At 41.7% G+C, this 24,488-nt stretch overlaps 1 protein-coding gene across 3 annotated transcripts in view; it reads left to right on the plus strand.

Moving 5' to 3' along the window:
- MTM1 (myotubularin 1) overlaps positions 1-24,488 on the plus strand; it is a 98,903-nt gene that overhangs the window by 66,041 nt on the left and 8,374 nt on the right. For all 3 annotated transcript variants that reach the window (XM_029241538.1, XM_029241536.1, XM_029241537.1), the window contains exons 7-14: positions 1,909-1,992; positions 4,187-4,336; positions 8,935-9,123; positions 12,842-13,027; positions 16,066-16,272; positions 17,347-17,439; positions 18,052-18,165; positions 23,233-23,409. In XM_029241538.1, coding sequence (XP_029097371.1) covers positions 1,909-1,992; positions 4,187-4,336; positions 8,935-9,123; positions 12,842-13,027; positions 16,066-16,272; positions 17,347-17,439; positions 18,052-18,165; positions 23,233-23,409 — 1,200 coding nt within the window. The remainder of the gene's footprint in view (positions 1-1,908; positions 1,993-4,186; positions 4,337-8,934; positions 9,124-12,841; positions 13,028-16,065; positions 16,273-17,346; positions 17,440-18,051; positions 18,166-23,232; positions 23,410-24,488) is intronic.

The following is a 24,488-nucleotide window of genomic DNA, read 5'->3' on the forward strand; positions in this document are numbered from 1 at the left end:
TTCCGTGTATGGATAAAGAAGCATGCTATACATTTTAGTGCTCTTTGCACCAGAAGTCCCTCTGTCTCTGAACTGAATTTCAGTTAACAGCAACCACTTGTTTTCCCCGGGAGTACTGAATAATTAAGTATCCCTGTGGATTCACCGTCAGCCTAAAGCCTCGATTGCATAGCTAGGTCAGCGTCATTGCTAATGTGCGGTCACAGAATACACAGCACTCGGGCCTAGTGCTGCCAGAGTTGAGACCTGCTGAGGGTGCCGCATGCTTTGGAAAGTTCAAGAAGACAGTCCGGAGAGCGCGATCTTGATCAGTTTTCACCTTAAACCTCTTGCCACTTAAGTACAGAAAGCCGTTGCCGCTAACTGATGCTTTACCAGAAGTTCTCTGTAACGTTGGGGTCGGGGGAACACTAGCATTGGAGGCCACAGGCTGATAACAGGAAAATGGGTGGAAGGAAGATACTTAGAGGAAAAGTGCCTCCAGAGAAAGCGCTTGAGCAGGGGCTGTATAAGGCTTCCCGCCCTCATTTGGTCAACAAATATGTATTCCACCTACACAGGCCAGACAGCGTTCCGGTTACTGGGGATCCAGGGTGGGAAAAAAGCAAGTGTCTGCCTTCATGGAGCCCATGGTCTAGGAGGGAGGACGGTAGGGGTCCAACAGTAACAAATAAATAAATATAGGTCAAATGGTCATAAGTGATGGAAATAAAATGGGAAGGAGAATCGGTGGTCCTGTTGTGGGGGAACATGTGTCAGGGAAGGGCTCACTGATTAAGGTTACATTTGAGCAGAGATGTGAAAGAAGTAAGGGAGGAAACCATGAGGGCAAAGGATTCCAGACAAGTGGAACAGCAGGTGCAAAGGCCCTGAGATTGGTGCACGCTTGTTGCTTTCCGGGAGCGGCACCCAAAGCGTGGCTGGAGTGGATTGAGCGAGAGGAAGAGCAGAGACGTGGTGGGGGACATAGCCAGGTGGCAAGGGAAGGATTTGACCTGGCTTAGGTTGTGACACAATTACTCTGACTTTAGAGGTAAAGATGAAAGCAGAGGACCAGTTAGGAGGTGTTATTATAATCCAAGTGGAGATGGCAGAGCCTTGCACCAGGGTGGTAGCAGTGAGGTGATGAGGATAATGCCAAGGTTTTGGGTTCAATCAGTGTGAAGGATGGCGCTGTCATCTGCTGAAATGGGGAGACTGGGAGGAGTTGTGAACGTTGCAGTCCTGCGGCTGCAGTGGCCAAGTCTGCAGATCACAGTGGGGCTGGAGGGCGATAGATATTTAGGAGTCGCCAGGGTATGGATGGTATTCAAAGCCCTGAAATTCATCAGTGTCACCTTGAGAGTGAGCATAGAGAAAAGGTGAGAGGCCTGAGGCCTGTTGTTTCAGAGATCAGGGCATTGATTCCGAATTCACAGAGAACAGTTAATTAAGAATTTTCTTAACGTTCTGTCACTTTCTTAATAGATTAACACACCACTGGTCCCTTTTGAGACAGTTGCACTATTTAATAATCATTGCTGAATTTTCTTTTTCTTTTATATTTTAGTGTCTTTTACCCGTCGATTGCTAATACTGCTTAAAACTGATAGGCATTTTTGGGTCTGGAAATCTGAGTTTTGTGCAACAGCATTTAAAAAAAAAACACCAAAAGAGATGTTTGTAGCCATAGAAAATTGCGGTCTCAAAAGTATACAATTGTTAATCAAGATAGAAGGCAGTGTAAGTCTAGTCTAAATTTTTCACTGTTATTTCTTGCTTAAAAGTCTCAGTGGGGGTTGTGATTTCATGGTAGGCAAATCTGGTAAAAAAAAAAAAAAATCAAAGGATGTAGTATTAATAGAGTATTAGTTCCTTTACACTGAACTTGAAATTCTTTCCTTTTTTTTTTTTTTTTGCCTTTTCTAGCCAATATTTGCATTTTTAAATGAAGAAAAGTTTGACGTGGATGGATGGATGGTTTATAATCCAGTTGAAGAATACAGAAGGCAGGTAAGTCAGTAGATACTGTAAATGTGGGGAATCTCAAACCTGCCTGGTGATGATATGCCATCAGTCACGCTCTTTGAGTATCAGTAACACCCTTGCTAAATAAATTTTTCCTGGCAGTGGTATAATATGGCTCATTCTAGTACTGTGGAACCTACAGGCTCATCCCAGGGCCATGTTCAAGCTGCACTGAAGGCTGCATGGCTAAGTTCTCTTTCCTTCCGCTACGCGAAGGACGTCCATTATATTGTTGTCCATGAAATGAATCAAATACTCAGAGTCTAGAGAAGCCAGACTTCTGTACCTTACTACTCAGGAGTTGATGTCATGATGTATGTATGTATTTGGGAGCCTAAGTATTACTGGCAGTTAGATTTCTGTTATATTCATTTCAGTTTAAAGATTCAAATGAATTAGAACTGTTTTCCTGTAATGACTTTTCCAAGAATGCTTTGATGAATGTGTATGAGAATTGCCTTTACTGCTCTCTTAGTAAACTTCACCCACATGCATGTTTATTTGCAATAATAAAGCGGGAGGCTTCATGTATTGTTGCTGTTCGGGGCAAAGGTCTCTCTGCATTTTAAAGAAGATTCCCATGCCTGTTATGGAGCAACAGCTACACTTTGACCTCTGCTGTAACCAAATCATAGGACAGTTAGGAGTTCTGTGATGAGGTTTTTCATAATTCTCGTTCTACAAAGCTCATAAAGTAATTGGGAAGTTTTGTTGAATGAGGTTTGAGAATCAAATCGAGCCCCATGAATGTAAAGTAAAATTGTAGAACCCTAGACTTGAGAAGAACCTTCTAGCCACCACTTCCACTACCGGGCACCTGGGTTGACTTCCCGGTTTAGCCTTTTTCTTTTTTTAATTAATTTTTATTGGAGTATGGTTATTTTACAGTGTTGTGTTAGTTTCTGCTGTACAGCAAAGTAAATCAGCTATAGCACAGGGAACTCTACTCAGTGCTCTGTGGTGACCCGTTTAGTCTTGATCAGTGGTTTGCTTCTGTTCATAAGAAGATTCGGTGCTCAGGGGTGTGGGTGTGGGAATTTATCTCTAGAGCACATGTATGCGGTAGTATGTCCTGTTGCTTCCAGAACTCAGCTTTAGTTTGTTGAGTTTTCGAAGGCTGTGTGTACCTCTCATTTTAATAACCTCTATTCCAGGTCAGTTGTGGAGGCAGAAGAGGGACCATTAAAACATCTTGCATGTTTTGGAGACCTCTGTAGTGTTACGTATTAAAATATTCGCACCTTAGTTTTTGAGTGTTATTGACAATATTAAGACTTACTTTTTAGGGCTTCCTGTTTTTAAGCTTGCATGCACATATGAACTCTTGAAGGTATTTAGTTCTAGAATGCCATTATATTCCATCTTTTTTTCTTACACCTTTCTGATGGGACTTGTAACTCTCTAATTGGACTCAACATCAGACTCATCTGTCTGGTCCGGGCTCTATAGGGCCAGACCTAAAGATGAGGTACAATTTGCGTCCCCAGAGCAAGCACCCACATGGCTCACTTTTGTGCGTGTACTTGTGTGTTTGTGAGCATGGGGAGAGAGTTATTCCACCACCTCTGGACCTTGTCCACAGATGAGTGTATTTCTCACACAGCCCATAGAGCAAGCGCCCATCCCAAACCACTTGATTGAAGAAATTCTCAGGAGGTGGCGAAATGAGCCTCCCCAGAGGGGTTTTCCTTACTTCCCTTCTGTGAACGTCTTCATAAGCTCAGCCTCTTTCTACTTTGGAGCAGGTTGAAGCGAGTGGGGAGTGGAATTGGCCTGATTGCTTTTTTACCCTCAATCAGACACAGATGAAGATTACACAGTGTACTTTTCTTTAGGGCGTGGGGCGGTTTGCACGGGTCGGGGAGGAACTTGGGTTTCTCTTCATTGTACAAGTAGTAGAGAAAAGTTTGACATGAAATCAAGGAAGAGCTCAAGTTCAAGAGAATTTGTATTTACCAGCGATAGTTTAGAATTCTGGAACCCGCCAGTGTTTTGTCTTGTGTTCTTAACATTGTCTGGATTATCGATCTGGCTCCCTTACTATAAATCAGTACACCGTTACTACCCCGCTGTCAGAGGCACACACACATTCTGCTCGAAAGAAGAAAGGAGACCCATCCAAGGCCAGATCCAGAGATGAAAGCATCAGTGCTGACGTGGACTTCCTTTTTTCCTGCAGGGCCTGCCCAATCACCATTGGAGAATCACTTTTATTAATAAGTGCTATGAGCTGTGCGACACTTACCCGGCTCTCTTGGTGGTTCCATATCGTGCCTCAGATGATGATCTCAGGAGAGTGGCAACTTTTAGATCCCGAAATCGAATTCCAGTGAGTACTGCAATTAATGTTTTCTGTGAGGAGTGCCTTTTCTTCCATGAGAACAGTAGTCAAGTAATTCAGAGAAACACTCTTTTGGAATTTCAGTCACACAAATAATTATCAAGTGTCCTCTGAGTGCAAAGCAGCAGGCCAAATGGGGAAAGAAGTAAGACGCCACCTGCCTTCCAGGAGCTCGCAATCAAGGACAGAGAATGAACTCAAGTAATTCTGATACAGGAGAGGGTACAGGTAACGCCAGGTGGAAAGGAAGAAGGAAGGACAAGGTCTCTGTGGCTTGTGTCTTTGTAGCACAATAGCTGACAGGCGTTAGGCTCTGGTTAATGTCGGTTGAGTTATGCTGGAAACCATGCACTAGCCTATGTTACGGAGCCTATGAGTATAGGCTTTTACGTACCACCTTTATTAGGATTTGTCTATCCTCATCAACCTGGGGTCAGGTGCAGACTATCCCAAACTATATTTACGGTGTCACTGGACCTAGTTCATAAATTAGTCTTTGGTTCTTAAGTATTTATGTACGAGTCACCCTGTCTACTCTGTGTCCATAAATCTTGTTGGCTAAAAATTTAGAGAATTTTTCCCCTCTGTTAATTTCCAGGGCATGTCATAATAAGTACATTGTCTTATTTTGTTTTGGTTTGATTTTGAAAAACAAGGGTTGAAAAATTAAGATTTAATGTCATGTTGCCTTTAACTTCCAAGTCTAGACATTTTTGTCCCTAAAAGGATATTTGTGTGAAACTTTCGTTATGCTATCAACATAATATGAATGGTAACTTTTTTAATGCACTTGCTTCGCTAAGCACGAGTGTCCGTTCATATCTTCATGATATATATTATACTTGAAAGTATGTTCTTTGGCTCCTTTTACAAGAATACTGTGCTGATGAAGCTAGAATTACCATTTCGCTCCTCACGTGCTCGACCCCTGCCCTGGCTAGCTGTCTTGCTAATCCATGCCTCACCCGCAGGAGAACTGGGCTAGGATAGTGTGAATTGATTTCGTTCACTCCTTCATTCAATTAATATTTATTGAACATCTACTGTGTGTGCGCGCGCATGTGTGTGTGTGTGATTTTCACGGGATTGGGGGTAGGAGGGGAAATGAAACAACTGAACCCAGCCCACTGTGCTCAGGCTGCCGTCTTGATCCAGTTGTTCCCCCTGTTCTGAGTGAATGGGAGCCCACCGTAGAGCAAATAGAATGCTTAGCTTTTTACTTAGCCATTTTATTGATCCTTCTTACTTTGTGATGGCCAATTTGCATTTATTTTTCCTTAAAAAAAACTAAGGCTAAGGTCTCCATCACTTCTCTATCTTTTATAGATTACCAGGCTTAATAATATCTAATAATAGGGCTTCCCTGGTGGCGCAGTGGTTGAGAGTCCGCCTGCCGATGCAGGGGACACGGGTTCGTGCCCCGGTCCGGGAAGATCCCACATGCCGCGGAGCGGCTGGGCCCGTGAGCCATGGCCGCTGAGCCTGCGCGTCCGGAGCCTGTGCTCCGCAACGGGAGAGGCCACAACAGTGAGAGGCCCGCGTACCGAAAAAAAAATATATATAATATCTAATAATAGATAACGTACTCTTTGTGATATACCTTCTAATCACCTGACTCTTGACTGTAACCCAGGAAATGTATTTGCTTTTGATATGAAATCATTAATATTTGATATTCAGTTCTTTTTTTAAAAAAAAACATATAAAGATACAAAAAGCATTGATGAGAAAGCAGTCTTGTTATGTTGTCCATAAATAAGATGCAGAGTATTATAAAATATCACTGAATAACAAAATGATCCACATGTATTAGTGTTCCCATTAATGGATACATACTCCTTTGTTCTCAAACAGGTTGGTCTTAATGTTATCGAATTCTTTAACATATAAGTAATACATATTTATTTTAGACATTTATAAAAATACTGATAAGGCTAAAGGAGACTGCCACCTAGTGAGAACCACGGTTATGTGCTTCCAGACTTCCTTCTATGCATACATATTTTTATTTGGAAAAAAGAAAATTATTCTGTGGTTTATGTCTCAATCTGCTTTTTCTACACCGATGACTGGTCTGTTTCATGTGCCGGTGTGTAGATGTACTGTATAGATTGACAGAAAACTGTCAGTCAGTTTTCTATTCCTATTATAAACAGTGCTGTGATAAACATCTTTTGGTGGCTAAACATTTGTGTACATCCTTAATTATTTATGGCTTCTACATATTAACTTCAAAAAGAATAGCCTGATATAGTAGCATATACTTTAAAAGCACTCACGGTAGTTGATGTTGTGATATTTGCATTACTTGTACCTGGTCATCTATATGGCAAGCATCCTTTTTATAAAGGTAGTTGAGATCCCAAAAGAAAAAGCAGGTAAGAGGTGAAACAACTTGTAAGAATAGCATTTCTTAACATGGCCTGGTGATTCCAGTCTTAAATCTCCCAAGCAGAGAGAAGAAGGGCAGAAGAATGGAGGGCATGTGGGGAACAGGGCCGTTTCTTGCATAGGACCTGATTTAAATTTAAAACTTGATGAGGGTCTTTATCAAATAATAACTGTCTTGTATGTGCAGCGATTTGCTCTTTTAAAAGTGATCTCATATTGGGAATTCCCTGGTGGTCAAGTGGTTATGACTCCAACGCTTTCACTGCCGCGGGCCCAGGTTCCAGCCCTGTGTTGGGGAACTAAGATCCCACAAGCTGCCCAGCGCGGCCCCTCCAAAAGAGAGTGGGGACTTCCCTGGTGACGCAGTGGTTAAGAATCTGCCTGCCAATGCAGGGGACACGGGTTCGATCCCTGGTCCGGGAAGATCCCACATGCCGTGGAGCAACTAAGCCTGTGCGCCACAACTACTGAGCCAGCGCTCTAGAGCCTGCAAGCCACAACTACTGAGCCCGTGTGCCACAACTACTGAAGCCCACATGCCACAACTACTGAAGCCCGCACGCCTCCACTGCTGAAGCCCACATGCCCAGAGCCTGTGCTCCGCAACAAGGGAAACCACCGCAGTGAGAAGCCTGTGCACTGCACCGAAGAGTAGCCCCCGCTCGCCACAACTAGAGAAAGCCTGCGTGCAGCAACGAAAACCCAACGCAGCCATAAATAAATAAATAAATAGATAGATAAAATTTTTAAAAAAGAGTGATCTTATATCAAATCAACATGTTGTAGACCTTAAATTTACATAGTGTTATAGGTCAAGTATATGTCAATAAACCTAAAAAAAATTAAAAATACATAGATACTTAAAAGCGATCTCACGTCTTTTCCCTCTTGGAGGCAAAGCCATAGGAGGTGGGCAGGGCAGGTCTCACCTCCATGTTGTAGATTAGAAAGTGGAGGTTGAGGGAGGCCAGCACTTGTGCCCAGGCCTCCCAGTCCTGAGCCTTTGGAGTCTTAGTTGGGGGCCACAGTGGTGTTTTGACTGGGCCCTGGCAGGCACAGAGACTAAATTGAATGAGTATTCGTTCGTATTATCATATAATCTTTTCTCACTGACGTGTTGTCATTATTATACACAGTGATTGTTATGAACATCATTGCTCGGCATTTGCCATAGTGGGGAGGTGACTTCAAAGGCGACAGTGTACTTGGCCTTGTATTAAGTGAGCTCGAACACTTGTGCTTCTGGGGTTGTGTCTGCTTTTCATGGGTTTTCGTACACTGTGCTGGGTACGTGCGTTCTCCATTCATCCTCCCAGCAGCGTCATGCTGTCACGTGGCTCCTCATTTGATGAAAGAGGGAAAGGACGCTACAGAGGCTGTGAGCTCAGCCACCACACTTAGCTTCCAGCTTCTGTTAGTTTTATTTTATTTTTCTCTTCTAACAGCTTTATGGAGATAGAATTCATCTGTGAAACCATTCATTCATTGAAAGTGGACAGTTCTGTAGCTTTTGCTGTATTACATTTTTAGCTTCCTTTTGCAGGTCTTGTTTCTCAGGCGCTATGAACTGAGAGACCAGGTAGCAAGTGTGCTGGGCTTGTGTGTAAAACTGGAGAAGGTTGATTCTGAGTAAAAGCTCAGAGCTCTCCCAGGAGGCGGGTGTCCAAGCTTCATTGTGGAGACTCTGGTAGCTCTTTGGCTGTCCTGAGATCCTGTTTGCTTCCTTTGGGTTTTCAAGCCCCTGTGTTAGATTCTAGAGTTGAGAGTGTTGGGAAAATGACCTGCAGGTGTGAGGTACCAGGGGTGGTTTTCTTTACCTCTCTCCTTTTGCTAAAGCTGTTTCTGGGTGATGACAAATCCAGTGCAAGCTACAGGACTGAAATAAAATATCTGAAGCTTTCTGTTTCCTTTAAGTGATATAACTATTTTTAGGTAAGCATTTAATGTTTTTAGATGTGGTGCGAATTAAGAAAAGACTAGTAAAGCAACTGGATATTCTCATTGGCTCTGAATAGTCATCATCGTTAAATGTGTGTTTCTGGGCACACGTGGAAATGGCAGGTGAACAAGCATCCCGTTTCAGCAAAATGAGATTCACTTCATCATGATCGTTAGTGCTCTCTTTTTTTTATAGTTTTAATTGTTTTGACATCTGGTTCTTTCTCGATAGCTTAAAATTTCTGAACCAACCGTAGGTGCTGTCATGGATTCATCCAGAAAACAAGACGGTCATCATGCGTTGTAGTCAGCCTCTTGTTGGTATGAGTGGTAAACGAAATAAAGATGATGAGAAATATCTCGACGTCATCAGGGAGACGAATAGACAAATTAACAAACTCACAATCTATGATGCTAGACCCAATGTAAATGCAGTGGCCAACAAGGTAAGTATATTTAATGACATGGTAGAAACTTGCCTTACGTACAGTGTGCAGTGTTTTACACGAAGGTTGTTGCCATGGCGTATCAACATGTGGGTTTAAATTAAACTTCGCTTAGAGAGGAAAACGAGTTCACTGAAGGTAGAAAGTAGTTTTAATCACAAAACATATCTTAAAAGTTGAATACATTAAAGCCAAATGAAAATAAGCTTTAGGTAAAGTAGAAGTCTAGAGCTGTAGTGAACTTGGGAAAGAGAATCTCTTTGGAGCCCTTTAGGCTGTTGACAGTCATTCTCAGTGTGTACACTAGTGAGGCATCTGTGAGGATTGTGGGAAGCTGTAATTGTTAAAATCCTAAATTTGTAGCTTTATCTAAGCATTCTCTTCACCATACTCAGAAACGTGTGTTCTCATTTATATGAGACAATCCAAGAAATGAGTAGATCCGTGTATGTGAGTTTTACAGTCATACACACCACATAATGGTAATATTTTCAAAGAACTCTGTCTCAAGGGTCGTCTTGGCCTTCTTAAGTAGAGTATGCAGACTGCCCCTAAAGTTGAATGACAAGGCAGTGTCGCCTGCAGGACTCCTCAGCAGATGCTCAAGGTGGAAGGCTGTTTGCCCCTGCACTACAGGGCCCAAGATTCAGAAATACCTTTGACAGTCAGTTTAACCTTTCTGTTCTGTTTCTTTTTCCCCTTTCCCTCTCCCATTGCCAGCTGTCACTTATAAGTATTCACAGTGGGCCTGCCCCATTCCACCTTTCAGATGTATGGCTTCTTGTCAGATGTAGGCTTAAATTTCATCATCTTGAATATTTTGCTTATCCCAAGGTCATTTATCTGGCATCTTCAATTATTCAGAGCACAAGACCAGAACCTGAAAGCAAAACAAGTCCTCAAGCAGCTCAGATAGACTCAGTAGCTTCCTAAATGGACCCTGTGATGTCTGTCTACACAGGCGTGTGTGTGGGGCTCCACTCATAATCATTTGCACACAAATTGTGCACCTTACACACTTACTTTTGGACCCGGTATTTGTTACTGCAGTTGGTTTTGTTTTACATGACGAAAATGATATTGAAATTATTTGTAAAGCAATCAGGTAGTGAAATCGATACATAGGTTAGGAAATGTAACACAACATTTAGGAAATTAAGTCTAAATATGAATATCTTGTTGTATTATCCTTACCTTTATATTTCTGTTCCTGCTATCCTTCAGGTATAATTCAGAGTTGAATACATGTATAAAATGAAGTATTTCCATATATACATTTAGCCTGAAACAGATATCATATAACATTAAAATGGGGTATTTAGAAAGAATATTTTAAAATATATAAAATGAATAACTTTATTGTATTAACTCTAAAGCTCATTGTTGTAGCAGTAGAATTCTTGAATGCCTTTTTCACACTCAGGAAATATGCCTGTGTTTCTAGTCCATTTAGGAATGAAGGGAAGGAAAAAATTAAGCAAAAAAACCTAGGCTTGAAAGATCTGTGCATCATTCTCTAAAAAAACACACTCAGGTTCCCCTCCTCCCTCGACTGTGTCTTCCTAGTCATCTGTATCCATAGCAACAGGCCGTGTACGTGGTTGTACTAGGTAACATGGGTGGTTCTTTTTTGTTGAAGAGAACTCAAAAGAAAACTTCAAAACTAATCAGAGATGTGGAATTTGAACTTTTGGGAACTCAGTCCATGCGTGACTAATTGATTTTTACCCTTCTGAATTCTCTCCTCTTTGGACCTAATTGTTCTGCCCTTGTGGCTATTTAGAAATTTACAACCCTGTATGTAACAAGCAACATTGCACCATTTTAAATTAAACAAAAAAACAAACGAAGGAAACCTAGAGGCAGATAAGATCCAGCAGCCTGTGATGAATTAAAGCAGGACTGTGTTAATGTCTGTTTTCGGCAGAAACTTTGGCAATGAATTATTACTTTTTCCTCCTATCATCTTCAGTGATCTATGAAAGAAACTCCAGAGTTAGGAATGTCTTTGAAAATCACTAACTGTTTACAAACCACATGTACAGAGAAACAGGTCACATGTCCGTGGGAGGGTAACGTGTGTCCTCGTGTGAGAGGCTTGCAGATCCAGTTCACAACAGTGACTGCCAGGGGGATAGGTGCACCTCTGTTGTGACCTCTGATGGCAACTGCAAGGTGTTATTCCCTGAGGTAGGGGTAACCAAGGAGAGGGGAATATGACCCATTTGTGTATGGATTCATTAGCTGATAACTATTTAAAAACAAAGTGAACGTTTATTGTCTACTTACTACTGATGCCGTTTGTAGCAAGCTTTAAAAACACATTTCTGTCTAAATAAAATACAATTTCTTACCTAGAGTCTCTGGAGATCAAGGCCTCTGGCTTGTACGTAGGCCTCCAGGTTTGAAGTTCAAGTGGTAGCCTTACTTCTACTGCAGGAAACCTTCTCTGTGACTAACCCCGGAAAAAAACCATAGGATGTATTGGCCCTTCTGTCCCGAGCTACAGGTTTATATTCCTTCAATTGTAAATGAAAAGAGAAGAGGTATTCCGTGGCAATGGCAGGCATGTCGCTTGTCTGTCCTTTACCTGCGGGCACTGCCAAGATAGTACAACTTGGCTTTGACTGTTTACTTACCTTTACTGGTGAGTTTACATATTCATATGTTTTTATGATGTTAATTAGCATCCTTCCATTTCAGCTTGCTTTCTTCGAAGGTCCCTGAATAATTTAACTTTTTCTTAAAAGGCCAGAGGCCACATGTTCCATGGCATTTTAAAGCATTAAGCAGAATGCAGCCAGGTTCCTAATCAGAGCCGGAGCGTTTCTTTTTGTCTTCGTGGAAAACGGGCATCTTCACGACCCTGTGAAACGGAAGTGACGCCCAGCCTAGCGGGTGGATGCTGGTAGGCGCCGCGGCAGGTGGTAGCCATCTCGTCCCCGCTTGAAACCTTTTGTCCCTCCAGGGCCCACCACGTGCAGCACTGTCCTGGTGTTTGCATAGCACACAGACAGTCATGGGGCACTAGAAAAGGTTCAGGCTGTGAAGTCAGATGACTTAAATTCTGCTGCTTACCTCTGACTTTGGGGGTAGTTAAATAGCATCTCTTCTCATTTTCAAAATGGAGTTAGTAATACCTGTCTTGCAGCATTGCTGTAAGAGTTAGATAAAATTATGTAAAGCAAGAATCACAGTATCTGGGATGTCAGAGGGGCTCATTAAATGGTGGCTGGTGTTAGCTGTTATAGAGCCTGGCTCCTTTTAATCTTATGAGACCTAGGTAGTATTATCCCCTGTTCTACAGGAGACAGCGTTGAGGCGCAGAGAGGTTAAGTGCCTTGCCCCAGATCACACAGCAAAGAGGGGCTGAAACTGAGCTATCGACCTGGGTCTATCTGTCTCCAAAGCCTGTCGTTTTCCTCTAGCCCGTCCAGTCCCATGGGAGCCTGTCCCTGAAGAGTACTGTTAAAATCCGATGGAAGACAACGGCCATTCAGAACCTGCTCTTGCCTTTCCAGATCCAGAAGAAGAGCTAGTGACTAATGTTGTTGAGGCCTAGCGTCAGATAGGAAGTCAGGTCACATCAATTATTGTATCTAAGTTGCAAGTTTTTAGGTTGAGATTTGGAGGACCAATAACCTTTGAAATATTTGTGTAAGTTACTGAAGAAATAGAAAACCCAACTTACTGTTTTGTGTATCTTATTGTTTCTTAGGCGACAGGAGGAGGATATGAAAGTGATGATGCATATCATAACGCCGAACTTTTCTTCTTAGACATTCATAACATTCATGTCATGCGGGAATCTTTGAAAAAAGTCAAAGACATTGTTTATCCTAATGTGGAAGAATCTCACTGGTTGTCCAGTTTAGAATCTACTCACTGGTTGGAACATATCAAGGCAAGTATATTTTTTTGAAAAAAGGTACACATATATAAAAAAGAAAGTAACGGTTTAGTGGATCAGGAAATTTTTTTGATTCCTTAAATTAAAAAAAAAAACTGAACAGTGAGAGAGAAAATATTTGTTGTATGTAGCTCTACATTTGACAATTTTGTGTTTCTTTACAATTTGCTTACCTAAATTAAAGATTTCACAATATTATCTCCAGAATATTTTTTAGAGTTTGTAGAGATGTCACTTTCCAACTCGTCAATAGCAAGTAGTTGAGCCTTTCACCCAGGTTTATTTAGGAGTAGATAATTTATTATTGAACCATTACTGGGTATGACCCTCAAGAACCTAGAGCAATTGTGTTTATTGAAACTTACCTCAAATTGACTTTGTTTAAAGAATGAGTTTTGTGTTTTTATTATATTCAATCCTTCATCTTGATAGAGGCATCAAAAACCTCCATTCTTTTAAAAGTACTTGAAGTTGGGACTTCCCTGGTGGCGCAGTGGTTAAGAATCTGCCTGCCAATGCAGGGGACAGAGGTTCGATCCCTGGCCCGGGAAGATCCCACATGCCGTGGAGCAACTAAGCCCATGTGCCACAGCTACTGAGCCTGCGTTCTAGAGCCCATGAGTCACAACTACTGAGCCCTTGTGCCACAACTACTGAAGCCTGCACGCCTAGAGCCCACGCTCCGCAACAAGAGAAGCCACTGCAATGAGAAGCCCATGCACCACAACGAAGAGTAGCCCCCGCTCGCTGCAACTAGAGAAAGCCCGTGCGCAGCAACAAAGACCCAACGCAGCCTAAAATAAATAATAATTTTTTTAAAAAGTACTTGAAGTTATGTGAGGGAACTAACAATTTTAGAAGCCACCATTTAGTTCTATAAACAAACAAAAAGCCAACCTTAAATAGGTGGATTCTGAAGATAGAATGTTTTCTAGTCAAAATTTATTTTCCGACTTGATAGGAGTTATAATTTTAGTCAGTCTCTCGAACTTTCGTTTTTTTTTTCATAGTTTATCATCCTCAAAAATGAATTGCAAAAAATCTAATTGTGACAACTAAATGTAATATGGTATCGTGGATAGGATTCTGGACTAGAATAAGAGAACATTAGGTAAAAACTAAGGAAATCTGAATAAAGCATGGCCTTCATTAAAATTAAGTTTATTAATAATTTAATAATATATCTATATTGGTTCATAGTTGTGACAGATGTACCATACTATTCTAAGATGTCAGTAATAGGGGAAATTGGGTCGAGTATATGGGAACCTTCTGTAGTACCTTTATAACTTTTCTGTAGATTTTGAGAATGGCTCTTCAAGGGCTTTTGTAGACAAAGCAAAAAGATACAGTTTAGGTGGGTTTAAATTTTTTTTATTATTATTAATTTATTTTTTGGCTGCTTTGGGTCTTTGTTGCTACGCGCGGGCTTTCTCTACTTGTGGTGAGCGGGGGCTGCTCTTTGTTGCGGTGCGCGGGCTTCTCATTGCGGTCACTTCTCTTGTTGCAGAGCACGGGGTGTAGAGCTCACAGGCTTCACTAATTGCAGCGTGTGGGCTCAGTAGTTGTGACTCACGGGCTTAGTTGCTCCGCAGCATGTGGGATCTTCCTGGACCAGGGCTCGAACCCGTGTCCCCTGCATTGGCAGATGGATTCTTAACCACTGCATAGGTGTGTTTAATTTTTTAAAGGAAATAACTACACAGGTCTGAAAAGGTGAATATACTGGTTGGGGGTACCATTCACTCCTCACTTGAGCAAGAAAAGAACCACAGTTATGTGATTGGCTCAAGGTGAGACATGTTAAAAATGGAGTGAGGTTTCAAACCCAGACCTTTGGCCATGGAGCCTAACCAGTACAGGCTACAACATGGATGAACCTCGAAAACATTATGCTGAGTGAAAGAAGCCAGGCGTAAAAGACCAGCTAGTGTAGAATTCCATTTCTGTGAAATTTCTAGTAAAGGCAAAACTGTAGAGACAGAAAGCAAATCATTGGTTGTCGGGGGCTGAGGGTGGGAACAGAGATTGGCACCCGGAACTATCTTGGGTAGTAGAACTGCTCTGCCACTGGATGGTGGTGATGGTCGCAAAACTGTATAAATTTATTAAACCATATCGAAGTGTACACTTACAGGTAAATTCTGTTTGTAAAGTGTACTTCTGTAAATACTTAAATCATCAAAAAATGCCATCAGAGCAGTAGCTCTTTGTACGCATACATGTCACTGCTAGGTCTCAGATTTCTACTAGAGGCTGTCAGTTTATCTTTAGGTAAGGATTCTGCAATTTATGAGCCACATAAGAGTTCATATCTTGTCGATTTAAAGGCCAGAAAGTGATTTCCATTGTATCATGCCTTTAAGGTCTAGACTGGACCTCTTGGGCCAGTGATTTTTCTAATGTGATCACTGTTATTGGTTGCATTGTGTCCTCCCAACGTTTATATGTTGACGTCCTGACCCCCAGTACCTTAGGGTGTGACCTTATTTGCAAATAGGGTCACTGCAGATGTGATTGGTTAAGATGAGGTCTGACTGGAGTAGGGTGGGCCCTTCATTCGATAAGGCTGGTGTCCTTATGAAAAGATTGGAGTTATGCTGCCAGAAGGCAAGGAACTACCAGAAGCTTTGAGATGGGCCTGGATCAGGTCCTTCCCTAGAGCCTTCGGAGGGAGCATGACCCTGCCCACACCTTGATCTTGGACTTCCAGCCTCCAGAACTGGGAGATAATACATTTCTGTCATTTAAGCCACCCAGTCTGTGTGACTTTGTTACGACAGCCCTAGTGAACTCGTACAATCACATATGTGAAAGAAAGCTTGAAATGCAGTTTGGCTTTCGTGTATTTGTCTTGTTTTTTAATACCTACTTGCGTTCGAAGGCAGTTTCTTTAGAGGAAAAGCAACAGACCCTGCAGCTTCTGGCCTTCCATTTTCAGAACTCTTTCTTAACTAGGGCTAAAAGCTATAAGTTCAAATTCAAGCAGCCCCTTCCAGCTAGCTACTGACTCGCATGTTGTTCTTTGGCAGCTCGTTTTGACGGGAGCCATCCAGGTCGCAGACAGGGTTTCTTCAGGGAAGAGCTCGGTGGTGGTGCACTGCAGCGACGGATGGGACAGGACTGCCCAGCTGACGTCCCTGGCCATGCTGATGTTGGACAGTTATTACCGGAGCATCGAGGGCTTTGAAATATTGGTCCAAAAAGAATGGATCAGTTTTGGACACAAATTCGCATCTGTAAGTAAACAATAAAGCTAGTTTTTTAAATGTCTGATCACCACCATCTGGGATTAAAAAAACTATTTGTGAAACCAGTGATTTCCTTTTAAAAAGAAAATCTGAGGAGTGTAATGAAAAACACTGCAGGTTTGAAAATGTGTGACGCCTTGGGTTTAGCCAGTCTTTTCAGGAGACATGTTTGTCCATCTGCACTATTAATAGTTTCGCTTGAAAGTAATACAAAAAGTGTTTAAATTGAAATTGTGCAAAAGAAGGAAGATACTCCTTTCTCAACTAATATTATAACTATTAGAGCCAAATATTTTGTAGAAATGCTAGACTTTTTGTTGAGGCTTTTACTATTCTCTGATAGACATTTTGAAAACCAAAAGAACCTATTAAAATTCATATTTCCTATTTTCCTAAAGAGCCTATTAAAATTAAATTTCCTATTAAAAGGGTGTCTTGTTTCCAGGCACCCTTCGAATAAGCATTTTGAACAAGCTCCCCACATGGTTCTCATGAAGAGAATCCATAGACAGTTTCAGAAACACTGCTGTGTAGCCTTGTAGCCTTCATCTAAATTTCACAAGTAGTGTGAATAGCATCGTCAAGTAGAAAGAGTCATTGTTTAGTAAATGCATAAATGGTGAGGTTTTTGTCTTGTTTTTGAGAAAGAACCTTTTTTTTTAAAAGAACTTTTAATTATAATAATCACACCCTTTTGGACATGGTTTCAAGACTTGAAACTTTGGGATTGGTCCCTTAACAACTGGTAACTTAACTCTACCTGCAGCTGCCCACGACTTGTACAAAATTCCAATCGGATAAAATAGTTGTCACGTTCACATAGCATCATGATGCTTTCTCCGTTTGTATTGATATATTATAGAAGTTTATATACTTAATTTCCATTATTTTGAAACCATACGTTATTTTCTGTATTGCCATGGGAAAAAAAATACTGTTCCCTCTCTGGGAAGCTTGGCGTTTAGAATGCAGACTGCTGAGTTGTGATTGTCACACTTTGTGAGTTATATGCTTCCTCAGTTTTGTACCCAGAGATTAAAACAAATCGTCACTTCCTTTCAGAGAATAGGTCATGGCGATAAAAACCACGCCGACGCTGACCGATCTCCTATTTTTCTCCAGTTTGTTGATTGTGTATGGCAGATGTCAAAACAGGTAAGAGATATTAGGATGAAAATACATCTGACTTAATGTTGAAATATTTTGATGTAATATCTGGGATTTGCCTCAGAGTAACACAGGGTAGGGACAGAGATGCAACAAGTTTGGCCATGTGCAGATAACTGTTGAAGCCGGGCGATGGGTACACGGGGTTCACTTTTTTTATTCTCACTACTATTTATATTGACTGGGATTTTTCATAATGAAGTTTTAAAATTTTACTATTTAACTGTACTCTCTCTGCTGGTGGAGGAGCCACATAATTGACAATAGCAAGTCGTCTTTTCCAGTTCATCCTACACTGGCATTTGTGTATAGGCGAGTCTGCTACCTTAGAATGTCGTAAATAATTAAACCCTCCTGTGTGTCCTGTACGCTCAGGAGAGCCCAGAAAATGGGCTTCTTTTCCCTTTTTCCCTCTTTATTCCTTTACTTGATGCTCAGTTAAGCTCTTCAGCCCTGTGCAAAGCACCGACAGGTGAGCTGTAGCACGCCGCAGACCACAGCCTCAGCTGTCCTCCTGGAACATTTATGCACCTCTTTTCGGCTCTATGTGAGATCAGCCCCAAGTTTTCATGCACTGTTTGCTTGTTTGTTTTTGTCTAGTTCCCTACAGCTTTTGAATTCAATGAACGGTTTTTGATTATAATTTTGGATCATCTGTATAGTTGCCGCTTTGGTACTTTCTTATACAACTGTGAATCCGCTCGAGAGAAACAGGTGAGTGTTTAACATCTTTAACATCTTTTTAGCTAAAGACTCACCAAAATGTGTTTAGCCTGCTGTGAAATAACAAAGAGTTTGATAGCTTGGTTTGTGGTTAATGCAAAGTTTCTCATTCTGTACCCCAAGCTTGGGCGTGTTCACTTCAACCAGGGGTTTTTGAGTGTATGGTGTTTATTTCAGGGGTAAGACATTGACTTTGCCTTCAGGGAGTAGGAATGACTTTTTTGTTGAGGTATAGGTGATTTACAACATTGTATAAGTTTCAGGTGTACAACACAGTGATTCAATAGTTTCATAGATTATACTCCATTTAAAGTTATTACAAAATAACAGCTATATTTCCCTGTGCTACATATCCTTATAGCTTATTTATTTTACACCTAGTAGTTTGTACGTCTTAATCCCCCACCCCTATCTTGCCCCTCCCACCTTCCCTCTCCCCGCTAGTAACCACTGGTTCGTTCTCTATATTGGTGAGTCTGTTTCTGTTTTGTTACATTTGCTCACTTTTGCTTTATAGATTCCTCATATAAGTGGACACATACAGTATTTGTCATTCTCTGTCTGACTTATTTCACTTAGTATAATACCCTCCAGGTCCATCCGTGTTGCTGCGAGTGGCATTATTTCATTCTTTAATGGCTGAGTAATATTCCATTGTATATACATAGCACATCTTCTTTTTTTTAAATTTATTTTTATTTTATTTATTTTATTTTTGGCTGCATTGGGTCTTCGTTGCTGCACGCGGGCTTTTCTCTAGTTGTGGCGAGCGGGGGCTACTCTTCATTGCAGTGCACGGGCTTCTCATTGCAGTGGCTTCTCTTGTTGCGGAGCACAGGCTCTAGGTGCGCGGGCTTTAGTAGTTGTGGCACGCGGACTCAGTAGTTGTGGCTCACCGGCTCTAGAGCGCAGGCTCAGTAGTTGTGGCGCGCGGGCTTAGTTGCTCCGCGGCATGTGGGATCTTACCGGGCCAGGGATCGAGCCCGTGTCCCCTGCATTGGCAGGCGGATTCTTAACCACTGTGCCACCAGGGAAGCCCCTAGCACATCTTCTTTATCCAGTCATCTGTTGATGGACAGTTAGGTTGCTTCCATATCTTGGCTATTGGAGTAGGAATGGCTGTTAAAGGCATGCAAGGTCACCCTCCCAAAATGCCATAAAAATGTCAATAAGGGAAATTTTTTTTTTAAAAGGCATAAACCCACAAGAACAGGGGGAAATAAGGAAGGAGACACAGCAACAAACTTGGAAGCTGGAAACTTAGTAGATAAGTGGGAAATAACTTTACTTGAGAAAAGTGACTCGCAAACCAGCAGTGGGGAAGCCAAGAACCAGTTTGCCACTTTGCATCGCAGCAACCCCATATGACTCAGGGGTTCTGGGGCAAGGGTGTACCAGCATATGGGGCAAAGAGGGAAGGGTAAGATAACCTGAAGGGAAAAAACAAAAAAGATAACCTGAGGGTCTGTTTCGAATGAGCAGGTAGCTTCCCCAGATCACCTCCACTTGTCTCTGGAGTTAAGGACAGAGGTTTCTTCTCGAGAGAGGGTGAGAGTAGGTATCCGGGCTGGGGACCTGAGTGTCCTCAGGGGATGAGGTGAATGGGAAGAGCTGGTCTGTGAGAGACCCAGCCCATGCTGCCTGCTCACTCCCAGCATTCTGGTGGCAGGTCCTTATCTTTCAGGTGAGAGCCTGTTGGCAAGGATGGGGAGAAAATGGAACCCTTGGATGTTGCTAGTGGTATGTACCCAAGAGGAATGAAAACAGGGGTTGAAACAAAAACTTAGACACAGATGTTCATGGCAGCCCTACTCAGAATAGCTAAAAGACGTCAACAACCCCGCTGTCCATCAGCTGATGAATAGATGAACTAAATGTGGTCTAGCCATTCAGTGGAATATTATTCAGCCATCAAAAGGAATGACGCTCTGACCCATGCCACAAATGGATGAACCTTGAAAACATGCTAAGTGAAAGGAGGCAGACACAAAAAAGGCACATATTGTATGATTTCATTTATATGAAACTTCCAGAAAAACAAGTCCATAGAGACAGAAAGCAGATTTGTGGTTGACGGGCTGGAGGGAGGGGAGAATGGGGAGTGACTTCTTAATGTGTACAGGGTTTCCTTTGGGGATGATGAAAATGTCTTAGAACTTCATAGAGGTGGCGGTTGGACAACATTGGGAAAGTACTAAAAGCCAGTGAATTGTAGACTTTAAAATGGTGAATTTTATGGTACGTGAACTACACTTCAGTTTGGGGAAAAAAAAAAAAAAGAAGAAGGAATCATCTCTAGAGAAACTGACTAGCCCAAGAAGAAGGACCTAAAGATTACCAACAGCTAGGGTTCCCCATGGTGAAGCTCAAGTTGACAAGCCTCATGACTTCAGAGCTTACATAATAGCAACAAGCAGGAGGGAAATAAAACAGCTTGGAGAAAATAGTTACCATGTAGGGTGGGGAGAAACCTAGACAGGAAGCTATCAGTTAATATCCCAAGACAGATAAGAAAATATTGGTACCATGAAATAATAACAGGATATTATTTAGAAAGAACATTTAGAGATAAGAAAACTTGAAATTAAAAACATGCTATAAGGGACTTCCCTGGTGGTGCAGTGGTTAAGAATCCACCTGCCAATGCAGGGAGCACGGGTTTGAGCCCTGGACGGGGAGGATCCCACATGCCGCGGAGCAACTAAGCCCGTGCACCACAACTACTGAAGCCCTTGTGCCTAGAGCCCGTGCTCCGCAACAAGAGAAGCCACCGCAATGAGAAGCTGCTGCACCGCAACAAAGAGTAGCCCCCACTCACCACAACTAGAGAAAGCCTGCACGCAGCAACAAAGACCCAACGCAACCAAAAAGAAATTAATTAATTTTAAAAAATGTGCTATCAATAGAAATTTAAAATTCAGCAGAAGAGTTGTAAGATGAGGTTGAAAGTCTCCCAAAAAGTAGGGCGTAGAGACAGGTAGGAAATGGAGATAAGAAAACTAGGAGATCAGCTCTGGAGTCCAATATCCAAATCATAGGAGTTCTAGAAAGAGAAAATAGGGAAAGAAGAGCAGGAAATCACCGGAATAATGTGAGAATATTTCCCAGAATTGAGGTGTGTGAGTTTCCACACTGAAAGGCCTACCAAGTGCCCAGGCACAGTGGACAAGAAGAGACCCACAGTAAAGCACATCTTTGTGAAGTCTCAGAACACCAGGGAGAAAGGAAAGACCCTTCAGGCTTCCAAAGAGAAGAAGGGTAGGTTATTTGCAAAGAAACAGAAATAAGGAAGACTGAATTCTTCAGCAGCAATATTGGAAAGTAGAAGTCAGCGGAGCATTGCCTTCCGAATTTTAAAGGAAAATGGTTTCAACCTAGAATCCTCTCGCCACCCAACTGTCAACCAGATGTGAAGTAGACCAAACGTATCCTCAGACACACGTGGCATCAAGAAAGAAGACTGCATGGAGTTCAGGAAGCTAGGAGCTCCAGCACAGAGAGGCCAGAGGGAAGCCTCAGAGGGCGAAACAGAAGAGACTTCCTGAATGAGAGCTGGGTGCATGGCGCGGGGGCGGCCGGGGCAGCTCCTTCCTCCCAGGATGCACCTGGGGACTCCAGATGTGCTGAGTGTCCCGATCAGAGTTTTAAAGACATTGGAGGAAGAGTTTGGGGTTGAATGAGTGATAGATGCCAAGAGAAGTAAGCAAGCAGAATAGACTGCTGTTAAGTTAAAGGAAAACAAAAACAGAAATTGTACAGGAAAAGAAATCAGAGTAGAAAAGACATGACTTACCTGGGAATAGCATTTGCTGAGCCATAGCAATCTAAACCCTAAACATGGATCTAACCAGGGCAACGCTGTAAACTGGGGGTCTGAGGCAGGGTAGAAGGTGTGAGCGCAGCAGGATGGCGAGGAACGTTCTCGCTGTGGCAGTGTCAGCAGTTAATGCCTGTAACTTTATAGTCAACAAGTAGCAAGAAAAGGGTGTTTCTCACGGGGGTGGAGGTAAGTACCAAATAACCAAATCAATTTTAAAAATCAAACACAGTTGCTTGGGGGAGAAAGGTGAGAGACTACTTTTTTCATAACAAACCTTGTCAAGCTGTTTGACTTTAAATCAACTGTGTGTATGTATAAAAATAAAAACAAGCATGCCAATAAACACAAGGCAGTGTAGACTGTGGAATCAGAAAGGAACAAGTGAAGTTTTAGGTGGATCCCAAGGAAGGCAAAATTATGCTGCTATTATTACCGTTCACATTCACGAAACGTGTATGTTCAAAAAATTTCTTCAGTCACTATTTCAAGCTGTTCTTTTCAGCTTCCAGTTTTAGCTTACTGGTCCTTTCTTCTTGACGTCATTACTAGGGAGAGTTTCTAATTCTGCCTTCAGTAATTTTAATATTTGTACTTTTATTTCCCAAGTTTTGATTTTCCTCTACTTAGGATCAAAATGGGTAAAAATCTGTAATTAAAAAACAGTGAAGATTTGAATATCTGTATGAGATGATGGACACCAGACTGAAAATTGAAGATTCAGTGAAGTCAGTTATCCACGTGTTTCAAATATCTGGATACTGGCATGATGCATTAAACATCTGGATGTTTGATTAACATAACGCTTTGTCTAGATGCCTGCTGTCAAGTAGATACAGGTTGAGATTTTGTAGTTCTAACAAACACAAAAATGGAGAAAGTCAGCGAGATCTTATGATAATTTTTCTTGCTGCTGAATTCAAAAGAGCGTACTGCCCATCTGTTCATAAATGTTTTCCCTAGCCAGGAATAGTCTTCTTGGGTCAGTGAGTTGCATTTAATGTTAGAGCATCCTTCCCCTCTCTCTTCAGGCAGAAACAGTGGCTCTCAAGCCATTATCTATGCAAATATTGAGAAGTGGTGCTCGGCACTCCCAGGCGCAGAAGGCTTTTTGAGCTATTATGGGGATAATGTACATGTGTGATTCAAGTTGATGCTCAGCTGTATCGCCGCAACCTGCAAAATGGTTTGTGTACCAGGGTGTGTTTTTACTTAGGCTTTCTACTTTCTCTTTCCTCTAGAAAGTTACAGAAAGAACTGTTTCTTTATGGTCGCTGATAAACAGTAATAAAGACAAATTCAAAAATCCCTTCTACACTAAAGAAATCAATCGAGTTTTATATCCAGTTGCCAGTATGCGTCACTTGGAACTTTGGGTGAATTACTACATTAGATGGAACCCCAGAATCAAGCAACAAGTAAGTGAAGTAGCATTGTGAAATACAGTGATGTCGACTGAGTACTACTTCTGGACTTAAATAATGTTATGTAGTACGTTTTTTTTTTAATTTTTATTTTATTTTAAATTTTTATTGGGGTACAGTTGATCTACAATGTAGTGTTAGTTTCAGGTGTACAGCAAAGTGAATCTGTTATACATATACCTATAGCCACTCTTTTTAGATTCTTTTCCCACATAGGCCATCACAGAGTACTGAGCAGAGTTCCCTGTGCTATACAGTAGGTCTTTATTAGTTATCTACTTTATATATAGTAGTGTGTCTATGTCACTCCCAGTCTCCCAGTTTATCCCTCCCCCGACCTTTCCCCTTTGGTAACCATAAATTTATTTTCTACATCTGTGACTCCACTTCTGTTTTGTAACTAAGTTCGTTTATACCCTTCTTTAAGATTCCACTTACAAGCTATATCATATGATATTTGTCTTTCTGTGTCTTACTTCACTCAGTATGGACCATCTCTGGGTCCATCCATGTTGCTGCAAATGGCATTATTTTGTTCTTTTTTATGGCTTTTCAAAAATATTATGAAAGGAAAAATAGCAGACTAAAAGAATGACACTTGCTTTTATTTTTTTATTTTTTATTTTTTGAGTCCACTTGGCTCAACTATTTTACTGACTAAGCATCTGTTTTTAATGGGTTTTTTACATCTTTATTGGAGTCTAATTGCTTTACAATGGTGTGTTACTGTCTGCTGTATAACAAAGTGAATCAGCTATACATATACATATATCCCCCTATCTCCTCCCTCTTGCGTCTCCCTCCCACCCTCCCTATCCCACCCCTCTAGGTGGTCACAAAGCACCGAGCTGGTCTCCCTGTGCTATGCGGCTGCTTCCCACTAGCTATCTATTTTACGTTTGGTAGTGTATATATGTCCATGCCACTCTCTCGCTTCGTCCCAGCTTCCCCTTCCCCTTCCCCGTGTCCTCAAGTCCATTCTCTAGTAGATCTGCGCCTTTATTCCCATCCTGCCCCTAGGTTCTTCATAACCATTTTTTTTTTAGATTGCATATATATGTGTTAGCATACGA

This window comes from Monodon monoceros, unplaced genomic scaffold, assembly GCF_005190385.1.
Source record: "Monodon monoceros isolate NGI ecotype Baffin Bay Population unplaced genomic scaffold, NGI_Narwhal_1 Super_Scaffold_22, whole genome shotgun sequence".
Classification (NCBI taxonomy): Eukaryota; Metazoa; Chordata; class Mammalia; order Artiodactyla; family Monodontidae; genus Monodon; species Monodon monoceros.